The sequence below is a fragment of the Enoplosus armatus genome, chromosome 11, assembly GCF_043641665.1.
Source record: "Enoplosus armatus isolate fEnoArm2 chromosome 11, fEnoArm2.hap1, whole genome shotgun sequence".
In the NCBI taxonomy this organism is placed as follows: domain Eukaryota; kingdom Metazoa; phylum Chordata; class Actinopteri; order Centrarchiformes; family Enoplosidae; genus Enoplosus; species Enoplosus armatus.
In genome coordinates, this window is record NC_092190.1 from 11,448,893 (window position 1) to 11,473,501 (window position 24,609).

General features: G+C 39.5%; 1 protein-coding gene and 2 pseudogenes across 2 annotated transcripts; 1 reads left to right on the forward strand and 2 right to left on the reverse strand.

Moving 5' to 3' along the window:
* Positions 1-2,226: 2,226 nt before the first annotated feature.
* On the forward strand, positions 2,227-13,901 carry cog3 (component of oligomeric golgi complex 3). 2 transcript variants are annotated; one of them, XR_011597617.1, is made up of 24 exons: positions 2,227-2,394; positions 2,681-2,827; positions 2,929-2,990; positions 3,436-3,601; positions 4,102-4,176; positions 4,490-4,582; positions 4,872-4,997; positions 5,106-5,186; positions 5,269-5,312; positions 5,427-5,553; positions 6,214-6,305; positions 6,674-6,813; positions 7,362-7,522; positions 8,407-8,515; positions 8,615-8,733; positions 8,870-8,959; positions 9,578-9,698; positions 9,986-10,074; positions 10,200-10,334; positions 10,794-10,869; positions 11,008-11,135; positions 11,775-11,873; positions 12,041-12,281; positions 13,140-13,901. XR_011597617.1 is itself a non-coding variant. In XM_070914405.1 (23 exons), the coding sequence occupies exons 1-23, from the start codon at positions 2,227-2,229 to the stop codon at positions 12,068-12,070; spliced, it is 2,478 nt and encodes an 825-aa protein (XP_070770506.1). In that variant the 3' UTR covers positions 12,071-12,522. The 2 variants fall into 2 exon arrangements, 1 of the variants encoding a protein (XP_070770506.1); XM_070914405.1 differs by lacking the exon at positions 13,140-13,901 and having other exon boundaries at positions 12,041-12,522.
* LOC139292194 (glutamate-rich protein 6-like) lies at positions 13,234-17,311 on the reverse strand (annotated as a pseudogene).
* A 1,071-nt stretch (positions 17,312-18,382) lies between these two features.
* LOC139292645 (glutamate-rich protein 6-like) lies at positions 18,383-23,895 on the reverse strand (annotated as a pseudogene).
* Between the last annotated feature and the right edge of the window lie 714 nt (positions 23,896-24,609).

Sequence of the window (24,609 nt, forward strand, 5' to 3'; positions counted from 1 at the left end):
TCATCTGTGTGACTCGTCCTCTTCATTTTAAGATGTACTACATGCTAAAAATGTGTCACAGTGAGATGATCATTTAAAACACCGTACACTTGTTGTTTAGACTCATTTATACTTGATCTCATTAAAGCTTGAACAAGCTCTCACAACACCACAGTGAAAGAAAAACACCAGCACCATAGAGAGAAGTGTCAGTCGTGCTTTACAGGACTCACTCTGACCCACACTGAGCCAAAATACAACTTCTGACAAGATCTGCTCTGACATCTCTTTTTGTTCTGGAGTAACGTGGCTTGAATTCTGCAGCATCTCTTTTCAACTAAAGTAGACAAGAGCAAAAAGGAAAAAAAAAAATCTGAACTCTGTGTGACCTCCCGTGAGACGCCCTGCAGATAGAGCTTGTAATACGTGAACACGGCCTCCTCCATGTAATGCCACCAGGAGTTGTCGTTTTGAGTTGAGATGTGTACATTATTCTGTGCAAAGAAACACTGGAAGCCATTTGTGTAATCATATCGAATCGCTACCTACTTCTGGTTTTGACTATAATTGTAGCTCTTTAAGTGATGAATAAAAAAATATATCATAATTTCAAAATGATCAACAAACAAATAATTTGTCAGTAACTTTTTTGTAAAGATTTTGTAAAAATATTAAAACTAAAATGTATTTTTTATTATAATCAGGTAATAAAATGTTTTCCTAATGTTGGGATCAGTTGGTGTGCAAGTTAATATATAACTTGGTTGATAAAAAATGCCTTAAGACCAAAAACAAAATGTGCAAAACAAAATTACATTTTAGTGTTGTATCATTTCCTCTCATACAACATGTAGTAGATGTAAAACATAAATGTTTTTCTCAAGACAATGAGCCATTGATTGTAAGATGTTTGCAATGATTTAGTCACTTACAGTATATTGAAACAAGAAAAAAACCTGTACACATATTTGTTCAGTGTCTGTTTTTCATTAAAAAAAGACCTTGTGGCAAAGAACGTATCTAAACAAAGACACATTTTTTGTTCTTCTGTGCTTTAACTTCTACATACCTAAACACAGACAGACACAGTAGAGTAGGCAGATATTGAAGTTAAGGCTCTGTATGTTGGGGATAAGACAAATTATCTTTGCGCAATGTGACTGCAACACTAAGTCTGATCAAATGCTTTACTCTGAGTGAGTACTTAGAGGAAATAAACTAAATTGCAGACACAATGAAAAAGAACTGAAAATCTCAATATGAAGTATTAAAAATGTGCCCCGGGGCTCCACCTGCTGGATTTGTATTTTCTGTGATAAATGATTTTGCTGCCAGAGGCCATATCTGGCCCACCCAGAAATCCCATCTATCATTTGTCTTGTGGTGTTGGTTTCTCGTTATATTATGGGCTTCAGCTGTCATCCAGGTGATATCTGAGGCAGATGTAGTTGAAGACAAATACATAATAAATAGCACTTGGTCAGGAGCAATCAAAACAAAACTAATGTGAAGTGAGTAACTTGTCAAAATCTACGAAAGGAATGAAAAATAAAGGTTATAAAACATTTTAACACAATTTTGTTCCAGCACTTCTAGCCATCTTTTATTTATTTATGTATTACAATTTAAACCTGCTAAATCTATTCATTCATGGACAGACACATTATGAATTGACTGTTTTGATTTGGTTTGATTTGAAGGTGTTATAACCAACACACATAACACACTTGTCCAAATACTTTACACTTCTACTCCACTACATTTCAGAGGAAAATATTGCTCCACTACACTACATCTCACAGCTGTAGTTACTAGTTACTTTCCAGATCAAGATTTTATATGTCAACATATGATCAGTTAATAGAATCTGCATTGTTATAGATGAAAGTGCCCAACAGTATATACAGATGTTAAAATGAGCTCTACCTTGACGACGTTCAGATGTTACTTGGACTGTAATGAATTAGGAATAAAATTCTAATAATAAATACAAGTACAATTTGCTGCTAATACTTTTGAAGGCTGGACTTTCTTTATGGTATTTTTACGTAAGTAAAAGATCATATAACTTCTTCCACCACAGATGAAAAGTAGTCATATTAAAATATCTTTGAGTAAATTGAACTATTTTTGAGATGTGTTTAGAGTACTGTAGCTGGGTCCGCCGCTACACCAAGCCCCGCCCACGCTCCCGGAACAGGAAGTACCTGCGCGTTGCTGCTGACGTTGGTGCTATACAAAGTGACGATGGCGTTTACAGATCAGTCCCTCCTGGACCTAACAGATAAAGAAACCCGGGAGAAACTGTCGTTATGGGATCGCCGCACCGATGCCATGGCTCCTCTCACAGACAAACAAATGGACTCTGTCCTGGAGATCCGATCCGAAGCTGAAACGCTCTCTATCCCGTCAGAGGTGAGATGTGACTCCGGTGCCAGCTAGCTAGCTAACAGGGTTGCTAACTTACTTTATAAACGTCAGTGAGGTTAACCAAAGCCTGACGCTGCCTCTATGTGAACTTGGTTAACTTCTCTGCCATGTAAACAGCATATGAAAGTTAATATATCACGGAATGTTAGCTTGTATGCTAACTAGCGGGCTTGCACTTGCACTCCGCCACGTCAAGCCGCCTAGCCAGCTTCGTATGAAGGCTTGTTGGGTATGTTTAGAAACGGAGAGACAGTCCTGTTTTGTTTTGCAGTTGCCCATTGAGGACTTGTGCAGCCTGTCGTCGCGGTCCTTGCAGTCCCCCTTCACAGCGACTGTGCCCGCTTCAACAGAGGACGTCCTGCTCAAGGGTTTCCAGATGCTTGATATGGAGAATGACAGGATAGAAACTGCACAGCAGGTGACTTGTCTTTGCCAGCAGTAAACAGTGCTGCTGCCAGTCAGACACACTGTACCATAATAACATGCACGATTTTAATACAATGCCAATTTGTGTTGCAGTTTTTTGCCTGGTTTGCCAAGTTACAGGGAAACATGGACCAGGATGACAACGTAAAATACAGGTGCATAAATGTTACAGTGCTTTACACACCTACACTGTGGTGTCCTACTGAATTTATTGGCCATATGCCTGTTTAGAGGAGGGCAGGCTTAGAGTAAAGTTTCTTGATAAGATAAATCAGATACGAATCACTTAGACAAGGCAAAGCAGTGTTGTTTACAGTTGATGGCAACATTGCATTGCATCATGACAAGCAAACTCGATGTGCTCTACATTAATGCTTGTCCATCTCCCACCCCACACCCACCAACCCAAAGTACATCTGCTGTGACCCCCCCTGTCTAAGGTTCGATCAGAAGTGCAACATGCTTGAAAGTGTCAACCCGTAAAGAACAGTGCATCTGTTAAAACATTGTCAAAATTGCTGTACAAACCCAAAGGTAGCTTCACTGCGTCGCCTTGTCTTTGGGTAAGCAAAACAGATAATATGTCTGCCTTCCCTTCAGGAAAACCAGAGATGATCTAAACTGCTACCAGGAACAATGCGATGCTATTCTGAAAGATGTCAGTACTGCCCTGGAGCACTTGGACTCCCTTCAGAAACAGTATCTTTTTGTGTCCAATAAGACTGGCACCCTGCATGAGGCCTGTGAACAGCTCCTAAAAGAGCAGGTAGGCTGCACGCCTTTCTATCCATCCATTAAGCCAAGCCACATGATGAGCAGATTGCTGAGACTTGACCAGCAGAAAATGTTTAAATCGTATGTATTGTATGCAAATATGAACATCACTCCCAAACCCAGAAACTGCAGAATTAGCTGTAATGTCTGTATGGTCTAAACTCTGGAGCGGTTCTGAACTGGAAAATTGTGTAAAACTCAAAGGAGTCACTGGAGATGAGTGGAAATGCAGCACACGGATAAAAGCATGTCTGAACATAAAATTGCTAGCAAGCATTCTCCAGGTCACAAAAAATCGGTCTGCTGCTCATTCTTTCTCTGGCATATTTAATATCTTATTTTCATTCCTTCTTTTCCTCCGCATGGCTGCTTATGTTCACAAATATATGTAGATTGGACCATTCGACTTGGACTGAACTGAACTTAAACCGAAATGAAACTGTCACGCCATATTGTGTCAACTGTGTGGTTTGTTGTTCTCTCTCTTTGCAGTCTGAGCTTGTTGACCTGGCAGAGAGCATACAGCAGAAACTGTCATATTTTAATGAGTTAGAAAACATTAACACGGTAGGCTGGGTGTTTTGTTGTTTACATCTTGAAACATTTGATAACTGAATTTTGTTAATTTCTAATTCAATATTAGAGTAGATTTAATTATTATCAGAGATCAGTTACGTCCCAGATAAAAAAATTATTCTGAAGAACTTGGATGTCAGCTACATTTCCTACATAATTACTTTTTGTTTCACCTTCTAAACCTTTCAAATGTCAAAGTAAAATCTGTGAAACTAGTTTTATATTAAAATATCCTTGAGCTGGAAGATTATAATCGTTTATGTGTGGAATTACTTCAAACCTCATTTTTTCTTTGTTTTTGCAGAAACTGAACTCGCCAACCTTGTCTGTAAATAGCGAAGGTTTTATACCAATGCTGTCGAAGTTGGATGACTGCATTGAATATGTTTCTTCACATGTAAGTAGATCTGTAGTCTTTGCAGATCTCATTTAATTATCATCGATAGAATACCTTTTTGAAAGCAGTAAATGTGTTTGAATGCTTCTATGTAATGAATGCACATTTGTGATGAGTTTTGTGATGTTTTTTCCAATGAGAAATATAAATCAAGATCATGGCAACATACTGTTGACTTGTTATAACTGTAGAGCTGTGCTTCCCTTGTAGTATGATCTGTGCATTGCTGTGTATGCTATGTGATCACAATTAAAGCTGTCTAACACTCGCCTATCTCTATTGATTGCAGCCCAATTTCAAGGACTATCCGGTTTATTTGGCCAAGTTTAAACAATGTCTTTCTAAAGCTATGCACTTCATGAAGATCCACATTGTTAACACTATGCAGAATCTCACAAGCCAGTTAACGAAAAGGGTAAGGAAAAGTCACATTTCCTCCTCCTACACAGCCAACAACAGTGTATAGAGGCATTGACACTGTATGTGCCAAATTCAATATCAATTTTTTTTTTGTCTCCCTCAGGATCCAATGGGCTTGACCAATGCAGACAATGCCTTCACTCTTTACTATGTAAAGTTTAGAGCAGTTGCACCTAAAGTTAGAGTGAGTATAATGTTCTCATTACCTACTGAAATTATGCATCAATTATGTTCTGTAATAAAATTAACATTTTTTTGTCTTTCAGTCACTGATTGAACAGATAGAACAGCGAGCAGAGAAGATTCCAGAGTGAGTCTTAGCATTTCTCCAGAATAAAGTAGCAACATTAGCATTCCTGTTATAGTTCCTTTCTACAGTTACCGTGCTAAATGAACTCATCCCTCCTTATATTGCTGTGAGCAGATACCATCAGCTCCTAGATGAGATCCATCAGTGCTACCTTGACCAGAGAGAGCAGCTCCTCAGTCCCAGCATTACATCCACCATCACTGACCTGACCAACCAAAACAGCAAAGACCACTGCGCTCTGGTAAGGCATGACTAGTTCAAAGCGGAACTGCCCTTTTAGATATAGTAAGGTGACATTTGAGCTTGCAAAGAATGCAAAGCATGGTTCCTCTGGGATATTGTCTGGAGTCTTTGGTACAGACACAAAGCTGTGCACATGATAAACGAGTGTAACCTGAGATTGTGTACAGCGGGCATCCAAAGCTTACTCTTGTTTTGTTCACAAGTGAATTACTGTGCACTGTTATTTTGTATACTCTGTCACACCTCCTCTATTAAGCAGTGACGATTGTGTCGTGTTCCTCTAGTGTTTAAAAATTTAATTGACCTAAAGGTTTATTCTGATGTCATACCTCAGACATAACTGATCAAATCTGGCACCTGGACAGACTATGTATTTTGACGCTGTTGTGGCATTTTAAAAGCACTTCACTAATTGGCTTGATGGGGATGCTATAATTAAAGGTCAGAATTTCACGCAATAAACATCATAACAGCCGCACCACCTGTCCGAGATTTTTTCCTTTAATGAAACTCGGAAAAGGTTATGCATCTTGTTAATGATTGCTGTAATGGGTGCCTGCATCATTTATGTGGGAGGCTGTGTTGCGTGTTTGAAGTGGAGCCGAAGCAAAGTATTGGTTGGCACTGCGGCAGCTGATCATTATGTGTATTTGTACAGGTTCGCAGTGGCTGTGCCTTTATGGTTCACGTGTGCCAGGATGAACACCAACTGTACAATGACTTCTTCTCTAAACCCACACCTAACCTAGAGTGAGTAGCATCCGCCTCGCTGGTAGCATGATCACTGAACACACACCGAGAGCGTCTAGTAGCACGCATGCAGTCATTATGTGTTTGTTTAAGGCGTGATGCTTCAAAGTGCACAATAGCCATTTCAAGTTTTCTAGCTTGATATGTTTAATGATTGAAAAACCAATTTACACAGCTTGGATGGACAATTTGTATTGCTATTTAAGAGCAAAAACTTAAAAAAAAAAAAAACAGTTTACATAATTATTTTTAGTCATTACTTTATTCCTTAACTTTGAGAAAACTCAACGCTTGAAGTGAACAGAAAGTATAATTTTAGACTTCTCTAAGTTGTACAAAGCAATTAAATGGTGTTTAATCTCTGACAGCGAGCTGCTAGAGAAGTTGTGCGTGTCCCTGTATGATGTCCTGCGGCCTCTAATCATCCACATCATTCACCTGGAAACCCTGTCTGAGCTCTGCAGCATCCTGAAGAATGAGATGCTGGAAGACCACGTTCACAACAATGGTAGGTTAGCACTTTTGTTCTCCTTAAAGCTTCTCACTTGTCACATGGGGTGTTAGATATTTCGTTAAGATGCAGCTGTTGTTTGATTAACAAACGAGATGCAGCGTCTTCAGATGTGCTGGTAGGCTGATTTTGTTGCCTTGGACAGAAACAGGCTAACTGTTCTCCCCTGCCTCCAGTCTTTGTGCTACCTGGCTCCTGGCGTTAGCAACATATTTACTGAACAAACTTTTTTGTTCAGTAAATTGAACAATCTTCAATTGCATGGGGTTTTTTTGTAACCCACTTAAGGGCCAGTGCACTTAAGTGGGTTAGTATCTGAGAACACAAACTTAAGTGAAAGTATACACGGTATACATGGGAATATGATTTTTCTTCCTTTGAAACATGCCTTTTTGGTTCTTATTCATTCTGGTTTCCCATCACTACACATCAACTTTATAGTTAAGACCCTATAGGACTTGTATCTGATGTATCTATTCGCAACAAAGTGTTGTGATTTTGATATTGGTTCAACTGTAAACTGACCCCTGTGTGCTTTAATGTAGCTGCTCAGTTGGGGGCCTTTGATGCAGTAGTGAAGCAGATGCTGGAGGATGTCCAGGAGAGGCTGGTCTACAGGACTCACATTTACATCCAGACTGATATCACAGGCTACAACCCAGCTCCCGGGGATCTGGCCTATCCTGAGAAACTGGAGATGATGGAGGTAAGTCTTTTGTGCTGAAAGGGATGTAGTTTTTCCCATTGTAAAATCTTCAAAAACAAAACCTCCACTGATTGTAATCAGTTTTAGCCAACCAGCTGTACGCAACATGGATGTAATTACGGCAACTAATGAATATTCTTATTAGGTGTTAATGTACTGTAAAATTCTTTTTTTTGATCGCTTGGTCTATAAAATGTAAAAACAGGGAAAAATCCCAGAGCCTAAGATAATGTTTTTCAAAATGCTTATGTCTGCAGGTCCTTGAAAAGTCTTTCAAGCTGTTTTTAAGTTGAAATGTATGTAAATGTAAGCCTTGTAAGGTCTTCAGGTTTGTGAATGTCTCAATATCAAATCTCCCCGATAGTGTAGGCATATGTCCTCTGGTATTTCTTTAGATATTTATCTGTCTTTTTGTCTGTCTTCAAGGCTTTTTCTTTTTAGCAAGTTTAATTTTATATAAGCTTTTAAAAACCTAGAGACTTCCTACTGAAGCAAAGGAGAAAAAAAAGTCACATTCCAACATGTAATACTTTATGTCTACAGGTCCTTGAAAAGTCCTAATGCTTTAAGTTGAATTATGCAAATTAAAGGCCCTCAAAAGTCTATAGTCTTGTGAATATCTGCACATTGTTAAATATGCCTTTGAGTCTTAACTGATATTTAACAGCTCTTTAATGTGTTTCATCTACACTATTTTCTTACTATGAAATCTCTATGATATTTCTTTAGAAGTTTATGTGGCTTTCTGTCTGTCTTAAGACTTGTTTTGCCAGTTGAATTTTATCTGTTAATTTAGCAAAAGAAGCAAATGGAAAAACACGACTTTCCAGAATCTAACGCTGTCTGTCTGCTAACTCTGTCCTTTCCTTTCCTGTCATCAATAGAGAATTGCTCAGAGCTTGAAGGAAGAGCAGATGAAGCAGATGTCACAAGAGTCCATGTTTTCTGATGTTCAGCTTGAGGATCCTGATGGTAGAAGAAACAGCAATGCCGGTCCGTGTTTCCAGATTGTGACGCTTGCTTTCTTTTACAACGTTTGATGTTATTGTCATTTGCCTGATGGCTCTTCCTGCTTTTGTACAATGAATCCAGGGAGTGTAGAAGCATCAAGCCTACAGACATCTATTTCTCCTGCTGATCTGCACGGCATGTGGTACCCCACCGTTAGGCGAACACTGGTTTGTCTGTCCAAGCTCTACAGATGTATAGATGTGAGTCTTCAATTTTTATTTGGCGCTAATTTATACTCTCCTATCCTAAAACATGTGCAGGATGTGTGGTATATAGTTTTTCCACTTTTGCATATCTTATTCCTGTGTTTCTTGCTGTGATTTGGTCTTTTTCCAGAGAGCAGTCTTCCAGGGTTTATCTCAAGAAGCCTTATCTGCCTGCATCCAGTCCCTGCTTAAAGCCTCGGATATCATCCTTAAAAACAAGGTTGGCACACATGGTTAAGAGTAGAGCATGGTTTTGTATTTTTACTTAACTTTTCAGATTGTTATTATTATTAAAATAGCTGGAAACGTGCCTTTCTTTTGACGTAATGAATAAGATCAGTTCCCTCTTAGATAACATGCTCTGTTATTCAAATTCCTTCCGGCTACAGGATCCTTAACTAAAGCAGCTGGGATGTCATTTAAAGTTTATTTTAATGGGTTCTTTATTATGCTCTACAGAGTGTTCAGCAGACCATCCTTTATTTATGGGCTTCTCTCACCTTCAGATTTGCTGTCTGTCTGTTGCTAACTGGCCCGTTTCAACCTAACACTTCAAATTAATGCAGCAGCATTAATCTCAGAGGATGTGTTCCCTCCCAATGTTGATGATGTCTTTTTCCAATGTTTTAGTCGTTAGATGAGTAATAAATGGTTTCAACTGCCTTTTTTGTCACAGTAATATGTCCCTTTCCAGCTATGGTTAATCAGCTGTTATTAATTAGATATATTCTCTGAGCCTGTGCTTTTTATGTTCTCTGTAGCTTGGCTACTCAGCAGATGCCCTTTTGTGTTGGCAGCCTGCAGTGTGGATTTAACAGTGTGCTATCACTTTCTGTAGACACAAATAGATGGGCAACTTTTCCTGATCAAGCACCTGCTGATAATGCGTGAACAGATTGCCCCATTTCACACTGATTTTGCCATCAAGGAAATCTCCCTGGACCTGAAGAAAACGCGAGGTAAGATAATTAAAGGTGGAGGGAACATTGGTGTTCAGCTCCATAAAGCCAGTCATTACATTCTCATGCTCATTAAGCAACTTGTGCCTATCACATGCACCAGTGGCAACAATTAATGTGGAAATTACAGTGTAATCCTACACCATAATGTACATTAACCGATGGCTCACAGGGCAGATACGCTCCTCCTATCACCCTCATCTCAGTCAAGGTCATATTAAATTTGTAGCACTAGAGGGCACTCTAATTCTACACCAGCCCAGATTTAATCTCTGCTTTGTGTTAAGATGCTGCCTTCAAAATCCTGAACCCTAAGGCTGTTCCCAAATTCTTCCGACTTAACAGTCACAACGCCATTCTTGAATTCCTGTTGGAGGTAATGTTTTTATTTTTTTTGCCTGTTTTATGGAACGTACCATACACTTTCTGTACTTTGATAGCACCCTGCCTTGGGGAAATGCCACTTAATAGTGCTAAACCCTTTGTCTCTATGGCCCCCAGGGAACACCCGAGATAAAGGAGCACTACATTGACTCTAAGAAGGAAGTGGACCGACACCTGAAGTTCAGCTGTGAGCAGTTCATCCAGCAGCAGACTCAGATCTTTGTGGGGAACCTTGAGGAGTTTCTCACCAAGGTAACTGCTAGAGCGAAGGCAGACTTAGCCTCAGGCAGCCACGGCTCATCCTGACCTTCATTTTTTCCAGCCTTTACCTTTAGAAAATCTTTTAAAAAAAGAATTTGCTTATTCACTGATCACTGAAGGACTCGGTACTTTACTGACAACTGAAGGTGAAATGGCTGTTTTTCATCCAGGATATTTAATTCTGTTTACTAGGCATTGGTGTGTGTTTCTATGCAGTAATTGTGCTTTTGTATTTGTAATTGTGCGGCAGTCATTTGTTGCTGGGGTTTTTTCTCCCTGCCCACCTCACTCAGTTTTCTATTGTCACTTAAGTAAATATTATTCTTTGTCTAATTCAAGACTGAGTTGAATTGGTAGCACAGCTTCTTGTGCTTGTTTGCATGGCTTACAGCAACACCGGTGCTATGTAAGTCTTTTCAAATTGTAATGTTTTATTTTGACTGCACTCAGGTTGCAGCTCTTAAAACTATGGCCATCCAAGGTGGTCCCACATACAGTCTGTCTCAGCAACCTTGGGCACAGCCAGGTAAGATTTGTCTCAGGAAACGCCACCGGCGTCACACTATAATTCATCAAAACTTGTATAGCGAATGCTAGAGGGCATGTCAATGTTTGGTTGTTTTTTGTCTTTTTTCCTCAGTACTTTTTTTTTTTCTCTTTTCAGCCAAGATCAACGATATAGTGATGGCTACCTACCGGGTGATGAAGAGCAAGCTGCCAAGCACTTTGCAGAGCATGTCCTTGTACTTAGCCAATAGAGACACAGAGTTCATCCTTTTCAAGCCTGTCCGGGTGGGTGGCAGGAATGCTAGGGTGCACTGTACTGCATGAGTCCATTTCTTTTCACGTCATTGTTAAATCTCAAACAATCCTTTCATAAAGTATTCACAAAGCAGGAATACCATGTGCTTGCACTCAAAGGTCAATCAATATATATTTTTTAAATAATATGAATTAGAGGTTTTCTCATGTATCACTGAAGAGTTCAACTCATAGATAGAAAGGCATTTTTGTCTCTCTCCCTCATAGATGTTGAATCTATCGTGCAGCGGTGTGTGCAGACATTACCATGTAAACAAACCTCACAGCACAAGAAAGCACCCATGACTTACATGAATTCATTATTTATTCACTGTAGTAAAAGGCCTGTCAATCAGTTTTTGAGAGACGAAGATGTCAATCCTGTACTTGGGCTGAGCCTTTTGTTTACATTTGGCTTGGAGATTGTGCCTTTAGCTGCGATTGAACTCTAATAGAGAAATCTTTGTGCTGCCTGTGTACTGTTCATCAAGGTGCCAGGTGAAGCTGAATGAGAGTGAAACAAAATTCTGCAGTTGACATGGAAACAAGATAGTGAGGGGACGTAGGCCAGATGGAAATGTAGTATTAATTTCCCTCCAGCACTCAGTAATAGGATGGCTTTTCCCACAGAATAACATCCAGCAAGTATTCCAAAGACTGCACACCTTGCTTCAGGAGGAATACAGCGGAGAAGACCTTCAAATCATTGCATGTCCATCTATGGAGCAGGTACAGTACTGTGCGATTGTCACAACCCAAAGGCACCTAACATTAGTTTTAATAATACCGCTACAACATCCAAAACTGCTGAGAGCAACTTCAGCAGAGAAATGTTTGATAACGTGTGCCAGCAAAGTCACGGTGAGCACTCATCATTTTTTTACGGCTCTTTTTAGATTAACCTACTACTGTCTGTGAATAAGTAATGTCCAAGTTCGGCGAGGAGACGCTGGTAAGCGCCCTCTGGATAGCAATGGGATGTTGCAACTCCAGCAATGACCAGGAGCTGTGAGGCTGAGTAAGCGAGATGACCAGAGAACTGCAAGCTGGCTGGACCGGGAGCGCTGCACTGATGGCAAAAAAACAAAATCCTGCACAAGGCCAAAGATTCTCCGACGGAGGCTCAAGTAGCTACAAGTATGTCGATGTTCAGGTATTCATCTTGCAGTCCATAACAAACTGGGAAGTGGAGGGTATTATTTTGGGAACTGAGTTGATCCATTTGTTTTGTCTAAAATTGAAGGTGGTGTTGTGTTTAGGGTTGTTTTCATGTCGGAGAAATCCATTTTGACAAGGGTGGATTTGTGATCACAGTTGCATCTCTCTTGACACCAAATTGTTTTGAATAACAATCATTTGCACACTATGTAAGGGTGAGGGTGGGGGAGGGGTGAATTGTATTAAGAGTGTTCAGACAAGGACACTTTGGGTGTGCAAATAGAGGCACTAAAGGGTTGTTCATCAGCCAGGTAGCTAATGGCCAGTAAGGGGGCTTTCATTCAGAAGACTAGATCCCCTCGATGGGTTTGGAAGGATAACGAGAAAAAAATGCTGCAAAATATTTTATTCCTCTATTTTAAAATGTAACAGCCTTTGTAACATTCAGTAGAACTCTATGGTGGCCTGATGTGCTACAGGACACTCGGGTCCAACAGGTTTTCCCCTCTGATCATAGCAAAATCGCGTTTTTGTTATTCTGTTGCAAATATGTAAAAAAAATACAATGAAATCTTACATTTTATACTTTTTCTTTTTATACATAGGATGATTGAAACTTATATACTTTTACTTTGGCAAAGTAATGGACTGTTGACCTTGGCAGTTTTGCACTGTATGAGTTGTGGGTATGTTTCCTAGTGGTCCTCCCAGAGTAACGACAATGCCAATATAACATTTGCTTTGGTGTGTCCCATGTAAAATGATGTGTACAGTTATACTATTTATGAACATTCGGATTAAAAAAAGGTTAATGATGTTCTTTGGTTTTATTTCTAGAGAGCACTTTGTCATTTAATTCAAATTCTGGGGACGCCACGGTACGAGTCACTTCACACAAATGAGAAACTGCCATTCAAGGACATCATCGGCTTTAGGGGGTCTTCTTGGCAGACTGCTGCTGTTTCATTGGCAGCCGCCGTCTTTCCATCTGTGAGATGAGGCTTTGCTGGGGCTTGACCTTCCGTGCACTGACAGTCTTTTGATAGGTGATGAGGGACTGGATGTTCTGGAGCAGGACATTGATCTCTGCACCCTTCTGCCGCCGATAACTCTGAAGCATGTCAGGCCCCGGCAGCGTTAGACCTTTGCCTTGATTCAGCTACGACAGCAAGGAAATATGGCCTAAAATTGCGTCTACTCTTCACATCCCTTATATTTCTGCTATTGCTACAAATTAATATTATATGAATATCATAAGCCACACTGACTGACCTACACTGTTGCCCCTACATTAAGCCATATGCTGTGTTCTCCAGAGGTGAAAGTGATGCTGATGTGCTCTTGGGATTGGATGTGGATGTTGAGGTTAGGGCTCAGTGTCAAGCAGAGAGGCTGCCAGGGCGGAGCGTGATCATGATGCTTATTGTCCAGCCACCTCCAGTGTTTCTTCAAATCTCCTGTGTCACTGCAGTAGGTGCCTCCCCATGGAGTCAGATTCACCCTGATAAAGAGAAGCAGTTTGTGAACAATAAGCCCCTCCCACCGGGGGTCATTATTTCTGTCTGCTGCCAATTTTATCAATAATTGAAATAAACTTGAAATGCTTCTACCAAGAGAGAGTGATAATGAAATATATTTTAATGACAAAATAATATGCCATCATATTTAAACAGGGAAATAAAATATTAGGAATGATTAAACAAACAATCATACCAAACAGAGCCATTGTTGCGATAAGAGATGCCCCGTCCTCTGGTGGTGAAAACTGCCTGGATGCGAGGCTGCTTTGTGTTTACAGGACCACCACACAAGACCAGTCAGCTGATTGTGCAGCAGAAACAAAAATAGCAAGCCTTCCAGAAGGATAGCTTTTAAATATGGTTAAGGTGAGCAATCAAACAAGTATTTATGATATAATTTCAATAAGTTGTCATTTAGATTCACTTGAAAGGATACGACACCTGCCCGGTTCAATCTGGTGAAATCACACTAAATGTTTGACCATTGTTGTAGTGTTTGACAAATTTATTAATAATTGTGTCAACATATGTGCTTTCAACATATGACAATACCTTCTGTCCAGCATTTTTTCCTTTGAAACAGAAAGTGTTTTCCAATTCCATGATTTCTATTTCAGGCAATGAAACCACCTCCTCGGCAGTCCAAGCATCATCTGAGAGTCGATTGTGTATGGTGGCAGATACTTGTCATTTGTGTCCTGTAATGTAGTTAAAGGTGTCACGTCATGGATGAACAAGAGGGAAAGATATGTGAATTTAATCAGCATTAGAGCTGACGGTCTGTAGTAGATTGTGTATGTGTGTAACTTGCTTTAGGGGTCTGACGATCTGAACTCCTTTCAAATTCCAAACCTTTCAACCTGCAGTCTGTCACAGAAAATCCAGCAAGATTCAATGGCATGGACATTTAATTTGAAAACCATTTAATGGTGGAAGCCAATAATGGACAAGAGCGATCCTGACCTTTGATCTTTCTGCATCGCTGGTTCGCTATCAGTCATGGCTTCTTCAGTGATAACCGCTGCACCCTTCAGCAAAATCTCTGATAACTCCATGCCTTCTCACAGCAGAAAAACTGACTCAAAGAGAGAAAGAAAAAAAGATTAGTGTAAATGTAGAAATGCTACAAAAATAATACGACCTGATGGCAAATGTGTAATTATTATTTATTAACATTTGTCATTATTACTCATCCCTTATGGAAGCAAAGTAAATTATAAAATCTAACCATAATGCATACTTAATGTTAATCAAACACCACATAATTAATGGCATTGAAATGGTTTGAATTCCCCTCTTTGAAATTTTCAATATGCATTTTCAAGTGGTTCTTGATTTTTGCACAAATGCAGACAGACAATTCTGATCTAAGAATCTGATTGAAGTCAAACATTCAGAAATTCAAACACCAAAATTCAAGATACATTGTATCTTGGGTAAACCAAAATATTGGACAAATTAAAATTTTGACCTGCTGGTGACAAACATCATTAGGATTTATATTCTCTGCACCAAATTTCACATCAATCCATCCAATAGTAGTCAAGATATTTCACTTTGAACCATGAATGTCAACCTCGTGATGGCGCTATAGGGAAAGTGAGGGGATCATCAAAGTCAGTAGGCTTCATCCCCTGGGGACCATGAATGTCTGTGCAAAATATCCTGGCAACCACCCAGTAGTTGTTGAGGCATTTCAGTCTGGACCAGAGTAGTTAACAGGCCAACACTGCTCTGCATATTGACAGCAGGGTTAGCTGCACACTCACTTTCACTCATTTTGGGTCAACGCTGTTGGCTATCTGATCACTGGTCACTGGGGGTTTCTTTCGCTGCTGGCAATTCTTACAGAAAATGTTCAACACGGTCTGCAGCGATGGGTCTGATGAGTCTGATCCACTTGAGGTTGGGATCTGAAAACGTTGTTGGAGTAGACACTTTTTTTTCTTTTTTCCTTTCTCCAAAAGACGGTCAGAAATTCATAGTGTCCAAATATTCCAGTTAATGAGGTATTCAAAAAGCATGTTACAGTCATGGCATGTTTTAAAACAAGCAGCAGCAGTGACAGGCAAGTTTTGATACGAGATAAACGCAGACTAATTGCATGTCCCGTAAATGAATTCATATTTATATGAGAAGAGGAAAAGGAACGGTTTAAAAGTGGCATTTTCCCCCATACCTTGTCCAGATTAGTTAAAGACTCCTCAGTTTCTCCTTGGCAGGCTGCGAGAGTTTGGGGAGTTTCCTTACTGAGCAAATCCAACACTTCATTATCTGGGGATATCTCCAACTCAGACTTCATGTTTTTAGGAACGCTCTGAGGAGAAAAAAACAAAGACACTTCATAATTTATTAAATTCTTTGAGGTCTTTAACTTGTGCTTCATGAATAAATCAAAACCGTGAAACTCCATGTCTCTGGATACCATGTCATATCATCTTTCACAAGATAAAACTTACACTGTGACAAGGATAGACAAGGCCATGAAAACTCAAAATTCAGTATTTCTTTGCCAATTGTAAATGTATCTCTAAAACACACAAAAAGACCTCATATATGCTAATTTAATCTATCCGCAATTTGTCAAAGTCCCTCCACAAAGTGCATTTCAAATGTTGGTTTAATCACATGAAAATACTCAGTCAAGTTCAGAGAAACCTCTAGTATTCTGAGTGTCTTAGCAAAGCTTTTACTTTGTCAAGGACACCATCTCTACAGTTGAGAGAGAGGGGGGTTTTTCAAGCTAGAATACCTTGTTGAGAGTTTGTCGTTGTAAATCATCTTCCGGGTATTTACCCGACCTTAACACTCTCATCTGCTTCGACGTCAACCCCAAATTCTTGAGGAGCTTTTGATGTTTCTTGGTTTGGGTATTTATAGTCTGCAAATAATTAAAAGTAATTAATAATTACCTCAAGACATTCACAGCCATTTACCAGCCAAGGTCAGAGATTCATAATTAGCATGAAATGTGAAGAAACTGTACCTTTGCTGCACTCTTCCTCATGTCTCCAGTCAGTCTGTGAACCAATGCTGACTCTGGTGATAAACTCGACCATCAAATGCACAGATTGTCAGATATCCACATGAGGTTACGCTGGAACCAGTTCTTCATTTTTGGCTTAATAAGCCCAAATATGTACAAGGGGTGTATGCAATAACTCCTGTAATAATATATAATAATACAATCCAATACAACTGCGCTGATATAAGTACTACCTGCTGTATGGGAAGTTTTTTTGAGACTGAATCAAAAGAATGAATAAATAAAACGTTCCTTTATTTTTCATCCTTTAAAGGTGAGGCAGTATCACATGCAAGCAAGATTTTTGTTTTCTGTCTTGGATCACAATTAGTCACACTGCTTAGTATTTGCTGTTCATGATGCTGTGACTAAAGTCTCTCTCCTAACCTCTGTTTGTTTACAAGTCCAGGATTTGCCATTGAATCCATCTCAGCTGATTTGCTAGGCGGGTCATGTGTTTGCATGAAAAAATCACACTAATTAACAGCCTTCCAGTGGGCCATATATAGTGACTAGATAACGGAAAGAAATCATTACAGTTATCTGCAACTGACTATAAGACTAGACTAGTTATAGTAGATTAAAACAGAGTTGCAGCCGCTGCCTTGCCAATACGAACCTTAGTAACACCATGCGAGGATGGCATTAGGTTCGGTATTGGGGACATGTCTGACTGAATGGTTATTAATGTTCAATACAGGAACATAACATAACAGATGATCAGTGATTATTACTACTGTTTAGTGTTTGTCAGTTGGATTACATATAAATGCCAAGTAATCGCTAGTTAGGGAGGAAAAGTGGTATTTGAGCTGGGAAAATGTGATGATTTTGGGACATGAGAGGTGGGATTAGATGGATGGTGGAGAAAGGGATGAGGGGGATTTACGTTAAAATCTGTGTGTTTATGGTTTAGTGTCTGTTTGTTGTTGCTGCTGGCCTGTTTGTACTATTTATAAAGTAGAAGATATGTACAACTTGTGTTTTTCTATTTAGGAAACAAGTCAGGTGTTGGAAATATTACTTAGGTCCCCTGAATAGTTGAAGGTCTTGGCCGCGCTGAGAGAGGTATTTAAATCGATTTCACACGTTTCTCAGTCTCATTCATTGTTCAGTTCTGTGATGTAGCTATTCTCTGTCATAAAAGCAATCCATTTAGCATTGAATCCATCCCCGCAGATCTGATGGAAAGTATATTATGATATATGGAGGAATTCATTTGTTCCCGGTGATCTTTTTAAATACTATATAAATGGCCCAAACACAGGCTTCTTCCCTAAGATTTTTTATTTTCTCCTTCAGTTCATTTTAACTATGAACTGATTTCTGATGTTTACAAAAATGTCTGCATTGCTAAACCAAATCACCCAATCTTCCATTAATCTTTTTTTATAAAGCTGAAGCCCTTTGCAGTCTGAATGTACCCGTGAATGACTATAAGCACCAGATACTCCAGAGGTTTAAAATAACATAAGGCTGTAAACTGTAACACAGCCATAAATGATACCAGCGTTTGCCAATTCTGTATTTCCCTCTTAATTTACATGGGCCCTTATCTTTTCGGGGTGACTTCTCCTTTTCCATTTGTCTGCTAAGCCGCTGCGTCTGGGCAATGAAACTGTAATGTGGCTTAATGTTGCTCAGATTTGCAGAGTGGTGGGACATGCAGGTCTGTATCTGGCCAAGCAGAGAGTAAATCTGTGAGCTCTTCATTTGGATATATCTCTCCAGAACGTCTTGCCCCAGCTTGTCATGGCTCCCTGGATAAATGAGCTGCATTAAAAGAAAAATAGCATGTTGTCCCTTTTCAAATCTATTCTTTTTTCTGTGCACATATTGCAAAGCACATGACAGCTGTAATTTGCTGCATACAGTTTGACATGGAGGCTCCTATATTTTCCATGCATAAGACAAAGAGAAACACTTACAGTACATCACTGCATGTGCATTTATAGTGTGTTTATCATTATCTACCTTAAGCTTTGACCCCGGCTGAAGCGCATGCTGTTTTGCCAATATGCCAAGTTGACGTACATGTGTTCTTGTGAGTGTATGTGTGGGTCCAGGGCAAAGGTTAGAGGCTTTAAGGGATGGTCACGTACACGCGGGTCAGAATACAACCAATTCCAGCACCTCCTCATAGCTCCTGTCTCACTGAGGCAGAGACCTCCAACAGGGGTCAGATTCAACCTCCAGACACACCACAGAGATTAGCAACACACACATCCTGCCCTGTAGCATGAGAGCAGCAGGTTAATCAAAAAGCTATCTCTGGTCAAAAAGTCATTAAGGAAACCTAAGAGGGCTTAACCATTTGGTGTCCAAGGTACAAAAGATACAGTTAAGATTGGGTTTTGATATCTAGTAACATTTTCATTCACTGCTTAATTGACTGATTCAAAGGAATAGTTTGTCCAGTTAGCTTAGTTAGCATAAAGACTGACGGGGGGAAACAGCTAGCCAGTGTCTGAAGGTAGCAAAATACACCTGACAGCATCTCTACAGCTCACTAATTAACATGTTATGGACTATTTTCTTGTCTGAGACCAATAACTTCCAGGAGTCTCCACTGGTTACCTGGCAACTGCTCCTAGTCATTGGCATTTTTACACTTTTTGCACAGATCACACAAACATAATATGACTTTAGACTTAGACTTTAGAGGTGCTAGTAGGCAGATTTTGCTACCTTCAGACACAGCTTGGCTGACTGTCCTCCTTGTTTCCAGTTGTTATGCTAAGCTAAGCTAACCAGCTGCTGGCTGTAGCTTTGTGTGGTATTGATCAACTCATCTAACTCTCAAAGCAAATAAGCATATTTCTCAAAAAAAAAAAAAAATCCCGTAAGGCCTTATTTTAGTAAGAACTTTGTTTCAATTATTGTAATAACCATTATTATGGAGTAACAATTACCATATGATTCCATTGGGATGGTAGCATGTGGAGTGGCCTTTATTTGTGAAAATGCCTTTGATGCTGGGCGCTACGTCCTTGTCCTCCAAGATTATGTAAGTGAAGTCAGCGGCTCCTGCAGAGGATATTATAATGGCTGCTTTCCCAGAAGGATAACTTTGTATATTAAGGATCATTAACACTGTGCAAACCTTTTATCAAAGGGAACAAATGTGTACCCTCTCATTAAGTACTTTGACCTTGTCCTTGATCTGATGACTTTGTGCACTGCTTAAAAGGATACAAAACATTACCCGTTCCGTCTGGACATGAGGTGAGAAAACATTTCCCACTTTTGTAGAACTTCTTAATTACTTCCTTTGAGTTGTGACACAAAATAGTCAAGTTATTTGTAACATTTCTGGTAAATACACTGATGATAAAGAGCAGCAACAATGCCATTATGAAAACATATCTTCAAACATACCTTTGGCTCACCATCTGTCTCTTCTTGTAGTGTAAACATATTTTTGATATCTGTCTGAGGGATGTGAAGCTCATCATTGATGAAGGGGAATCTCTTTTGACAGCCTGACGGAGGTTTTTACTTTTGAAGCCTGAGCAGACGAAGGAGAATATCCATTTAATGAGATTTTGTCAATGAGAAGCATGAAAGACTGCGTACTTCATGTCTTCATCATTTGTACTAATTTGTCTAGACGAGGGCCCCAGATTGCATACTTACCTTATTCTTTATTCAAGTTGTCTTTTTTGTCTTTTCTCTGGAGTTACACATGTCTCAACCTACATTAGATATTGACCACGTTATTTTCTGCAAAAGTGGGAAAATGTACAATACAATGCCAAAACCTGAAGGGCATGTTGAGAATCAAATTCAGATGCCACCTCGTACTTCCTGCTACAGTAAACACTGTATGGCATACAATATAGTACAATCAATATATATGCAATACAGTTACTATACATGCATGTGCTTTGCAGCCTTCCACATGATCCTAGCAACATATAAAATGCAGATGGGACAGGGCATGCATGTTACTCACCTCTTTCTTGCCTGCTCTTTAGCAGCTTCCCTCTCCTCACTCATGATGGGTGCATGAGGGTTCACATCGATCTTCCTATCTGACTCCTTCTGTTCCAGTTTTTCTCCCTCTCCCTTCTTGATAATCTCTCTAATTTGTTTAACTTGCTCACAGCAAAAGAGCTGAATAAAAAAACATTTTTACAACAATACACATTTCCTTTTCTTTTTTACTTGCAGTGCTCCTCCTCTCTAAAGCTTTTGCCACCACAGATGGAGATGATTTTGGCATTCTGGAAAGGTTATCTGAACAGTCATTATTTCTAATGAGTTTATTTTCAATTTCTTGTTGGAGGTAAACAAGCTACACTCACCCTCTCAAAGTCTGTTTCATTTCCCAACAGTTCACCGTGTATGAAGGGCTGACAGAGCTGCTGGCAATAGTCACACTGAGCGAAATGCACATCCTGTTTAGATTCAACCCCTGGAACCTACAGTGCAGCAAAAAAACTGATTCACAATCACCTCCCCACCTTTGATATTATAGCCTCCACATGCTGCTATTACTGTGGGGAAATGAAAAAGGCCATCACTGTCATTTCCAGGCACTACTGGCAATATAGAGATACAGGACTAAGTCGACGGTACCTTTCCAACAAGAGGAGTTTGTTTTGGCTCTGCCTTGTATGCTATGAGACGAGGTGGACCCACATAAGGTATGTCATACTCCTTCATCCTCTGACTCCTGATGTGAATATAAGAAGACTTGTGTAGATTGTTGGATATAAGCTACATATAACCTACATGTATAGCCAATAAAATTATCCTCACAAATTTGTCTTGGGGCTTTACAACATACAAAAATGTATGTTGCACAGATTGTGATGCCCTTGTAGAGACAAATCTATGATTTTGGAAATGGTGGCGGAAATACTCAGGTACAAGTAAAAGGCATGCAAAAGATACCCCAATAAAGTACTGCAGAATGACCCATTTCAGAATAATCTATATTATATTTTTGGATTATGATCATTGATGCATTAATAAATGGTAACTTGAATGTTGCATATGGTAAAGGTGGGTCTAATTTTAACTAATTTAACTTGCTAGCTAATTTTATATACTGCTGGGTACCTTAATCTATAATAATAATAATAATCATCATCATCATCATCATAATTTTTTCTTATGTTAATAATATGAATCTGCAAAGTAACTTGTAACTAAAGCTGTCAAATTAATGTAGTGGAGTAAAAAGTACAATATTTTCCTCTGGATTGTAGTGGAGTAGAAGAATTACAGTACTTGAGTAAACGTACTTATTTTCTAACACCAGATTTTGCACTGGACAAACAAATTCACTTCACTTGACTGAGCATAAAACACACTTTTTTCCGTGAGCAGCATACCTCTGACGGATGAGTGTCCCTGCTCACTACCTCTGCGTGCACCAACTGGGGATCTTCAATTTCCTTTTGAACTGCACAAGAGAGAAATAATTGGGAATTTGACAGATGTCTAAGTCATGAGAAGGCAAGAGGGGGCAGAAACAAGTGACCCCTTCGCACCCAAACTGATGACACGGCTTACTTCGACAGCTGAAGGAGAGGCTCTGCTCCACCCACTCCCAATCTGTCTGGGTCTGAGTGCTCACCAAAGTAATGAATCTTCCACATGCTGGGTACCTCCATGAACTCTGGTGAGGCCGAACTGCTCAGAAGAACAGAGCCAGTGGACAAAGAATTACAGCGATGCTTTACCCGAACAACTCTATTAATCTTACAGCGATATTAAATGATTTTTAGGAACCCCTCAACAAGCTAGGAAGAGATACATCTCACATGTTAGCAAACAGTCGCCTGTCCACACATTCAGCAGACATGAAGCAACATTAGCAATAATTTGGAGTCATTTGAAGCTAATGTTTCTGGTCATGATGAAGTCCTGTACTCTCCTTTCAGCTCTGTTTTGCTCTTCATCATCTTCAAAATATCTTGCTGTCTTTCTTCACCTAACTAACAATGTAAGAGGCTAAAATACATTTTGCTTTAAGGCCTCATTGTAGCCCAGATATAAACTGGTGACCTGTTCTGGGACTGTACCACTCAGGAGTGCAATGCATGCTGGGATAGAAATTATGGATTGCAAGTTTGCTGATTGATAACGTTGATTATGTCACGACCCGACTTCAGACTGTTTTGAGACTGAATAATATTCACATCTTAGACCGCTTTTATTTATTGAAGGGGATGATTGGCAACTGTAATAATCACAACCATCCATGTTTTCAAAGGAATCTGCATTCACTTTGACTATGCCACCGCAGTTATGGTGGCTTTAGTGAAAACTACTCAAATCAGACAGCAGCGGCAATGTTTTATATATACTGTATATATGTAGATATTATTTTTTCAGGCTGAAAAGCTTTTTAACTGCTTTGACCAGCTTGACCAGGAAAATGTCATTATATGACCATCAAAGGACAGCGTATAGACCAAAGGCCATGCATCACAAATTGGTTTCAGATCAATTTTACAGCATATCAAATCAAAATGTGGGTAAAAGAAAGTCACAAAAATACTGCAGGAGATTAAAATGTAACAGGTCAATGATATGGTCACTAAAAAGACTTCCTAAGGGAATGTTATATGCATATTATTGTCATGTTTATGGGTATTTCGGTCACGTTACTGTAAATTAAAAATGTTCCTTACAGCTCCTTTTTTATAGGTGATGAATTGAAGTATCTTGGTTCTCTCCGGTGGCCTGTATGGGGGAAAAAGTTGTAATAATGTAGAGTATATAGACAGCCTGGCTGTGAACAGTTGTCATACTTTTTCACTTTTCTTAATCAGTTGTTCTTGTGGAAACATGTCAGAACGTAGTTTCCCAAGGTCATTTGTCGCTAGTGGAGCGCAGATTTGAGTGTTCAAAAGAGAGCTGAAGTAGTTGTCGGTATGATATTAACAATGGGATCTTTGAGGTCTTCACATGTCTCGTGCTCCTCCGGGCTCTTCGGGTTGTCACAAAGCTGTCGAGGGGAGAAGTCACCTTCTTTAGGACTCTCAGGAGATGCACAGGCAGTATCTCTCCGGTAGGATGGAGACTGACTCATGTTTTAAAAAACGTGATATGTCAACTGAAGCAAAAACCTCTAGAGCACACTCACTGAATATTGCACGGTTCCATTTGTATCATTTCTGTTATTGTTCAAGTGCAGTTGCCCGGCAGTAGTTTTGCATCAGGCTCATGTACATTCAAAATGTCATGTAGTCGCAGAAGACAGTTTCCCTGTTCCCATTACATTCACTAATGATGACTTCTAAGTTTAGTGATAGAAGCTCTGTGGCTTTAAGCAAAAGAAAAAACATAATCTCTTCACTAAAATAGACATTTTGCTACATTTAGATTTTGTGTGGGACTTTTATGTCAAACAAGATAACGACCAAATTTTTAGTAAAAGAGAGGGGAACAACTGTAACATAATATCCCTACTGAAGCCTATAAAATGACCTCACTCTGTGATAACAGACAATGCACTTTCATTGAGGATGATGCATCAAGGGAAGTAATTACAGTCACTACTGACAGATTGATGACTAACGCTGACAACAATACCTTAGTCTATAAAACCCTCATTTCCCTCAGCTGGGTTCTAACATTTATAGTAGGCACTGCAATAAAGTAGTTGTAGAGTAGTCCTTTGAGTACAATACAGCCTATTTTGTAGGTATTACAGCGCCTCATCTCATGCAGAGTTTGTATGTGTTCTTCTAAAGGTAAACTGGCATAATTCAGTGTATCATATTGTATCAGTGCTTTGTTTATT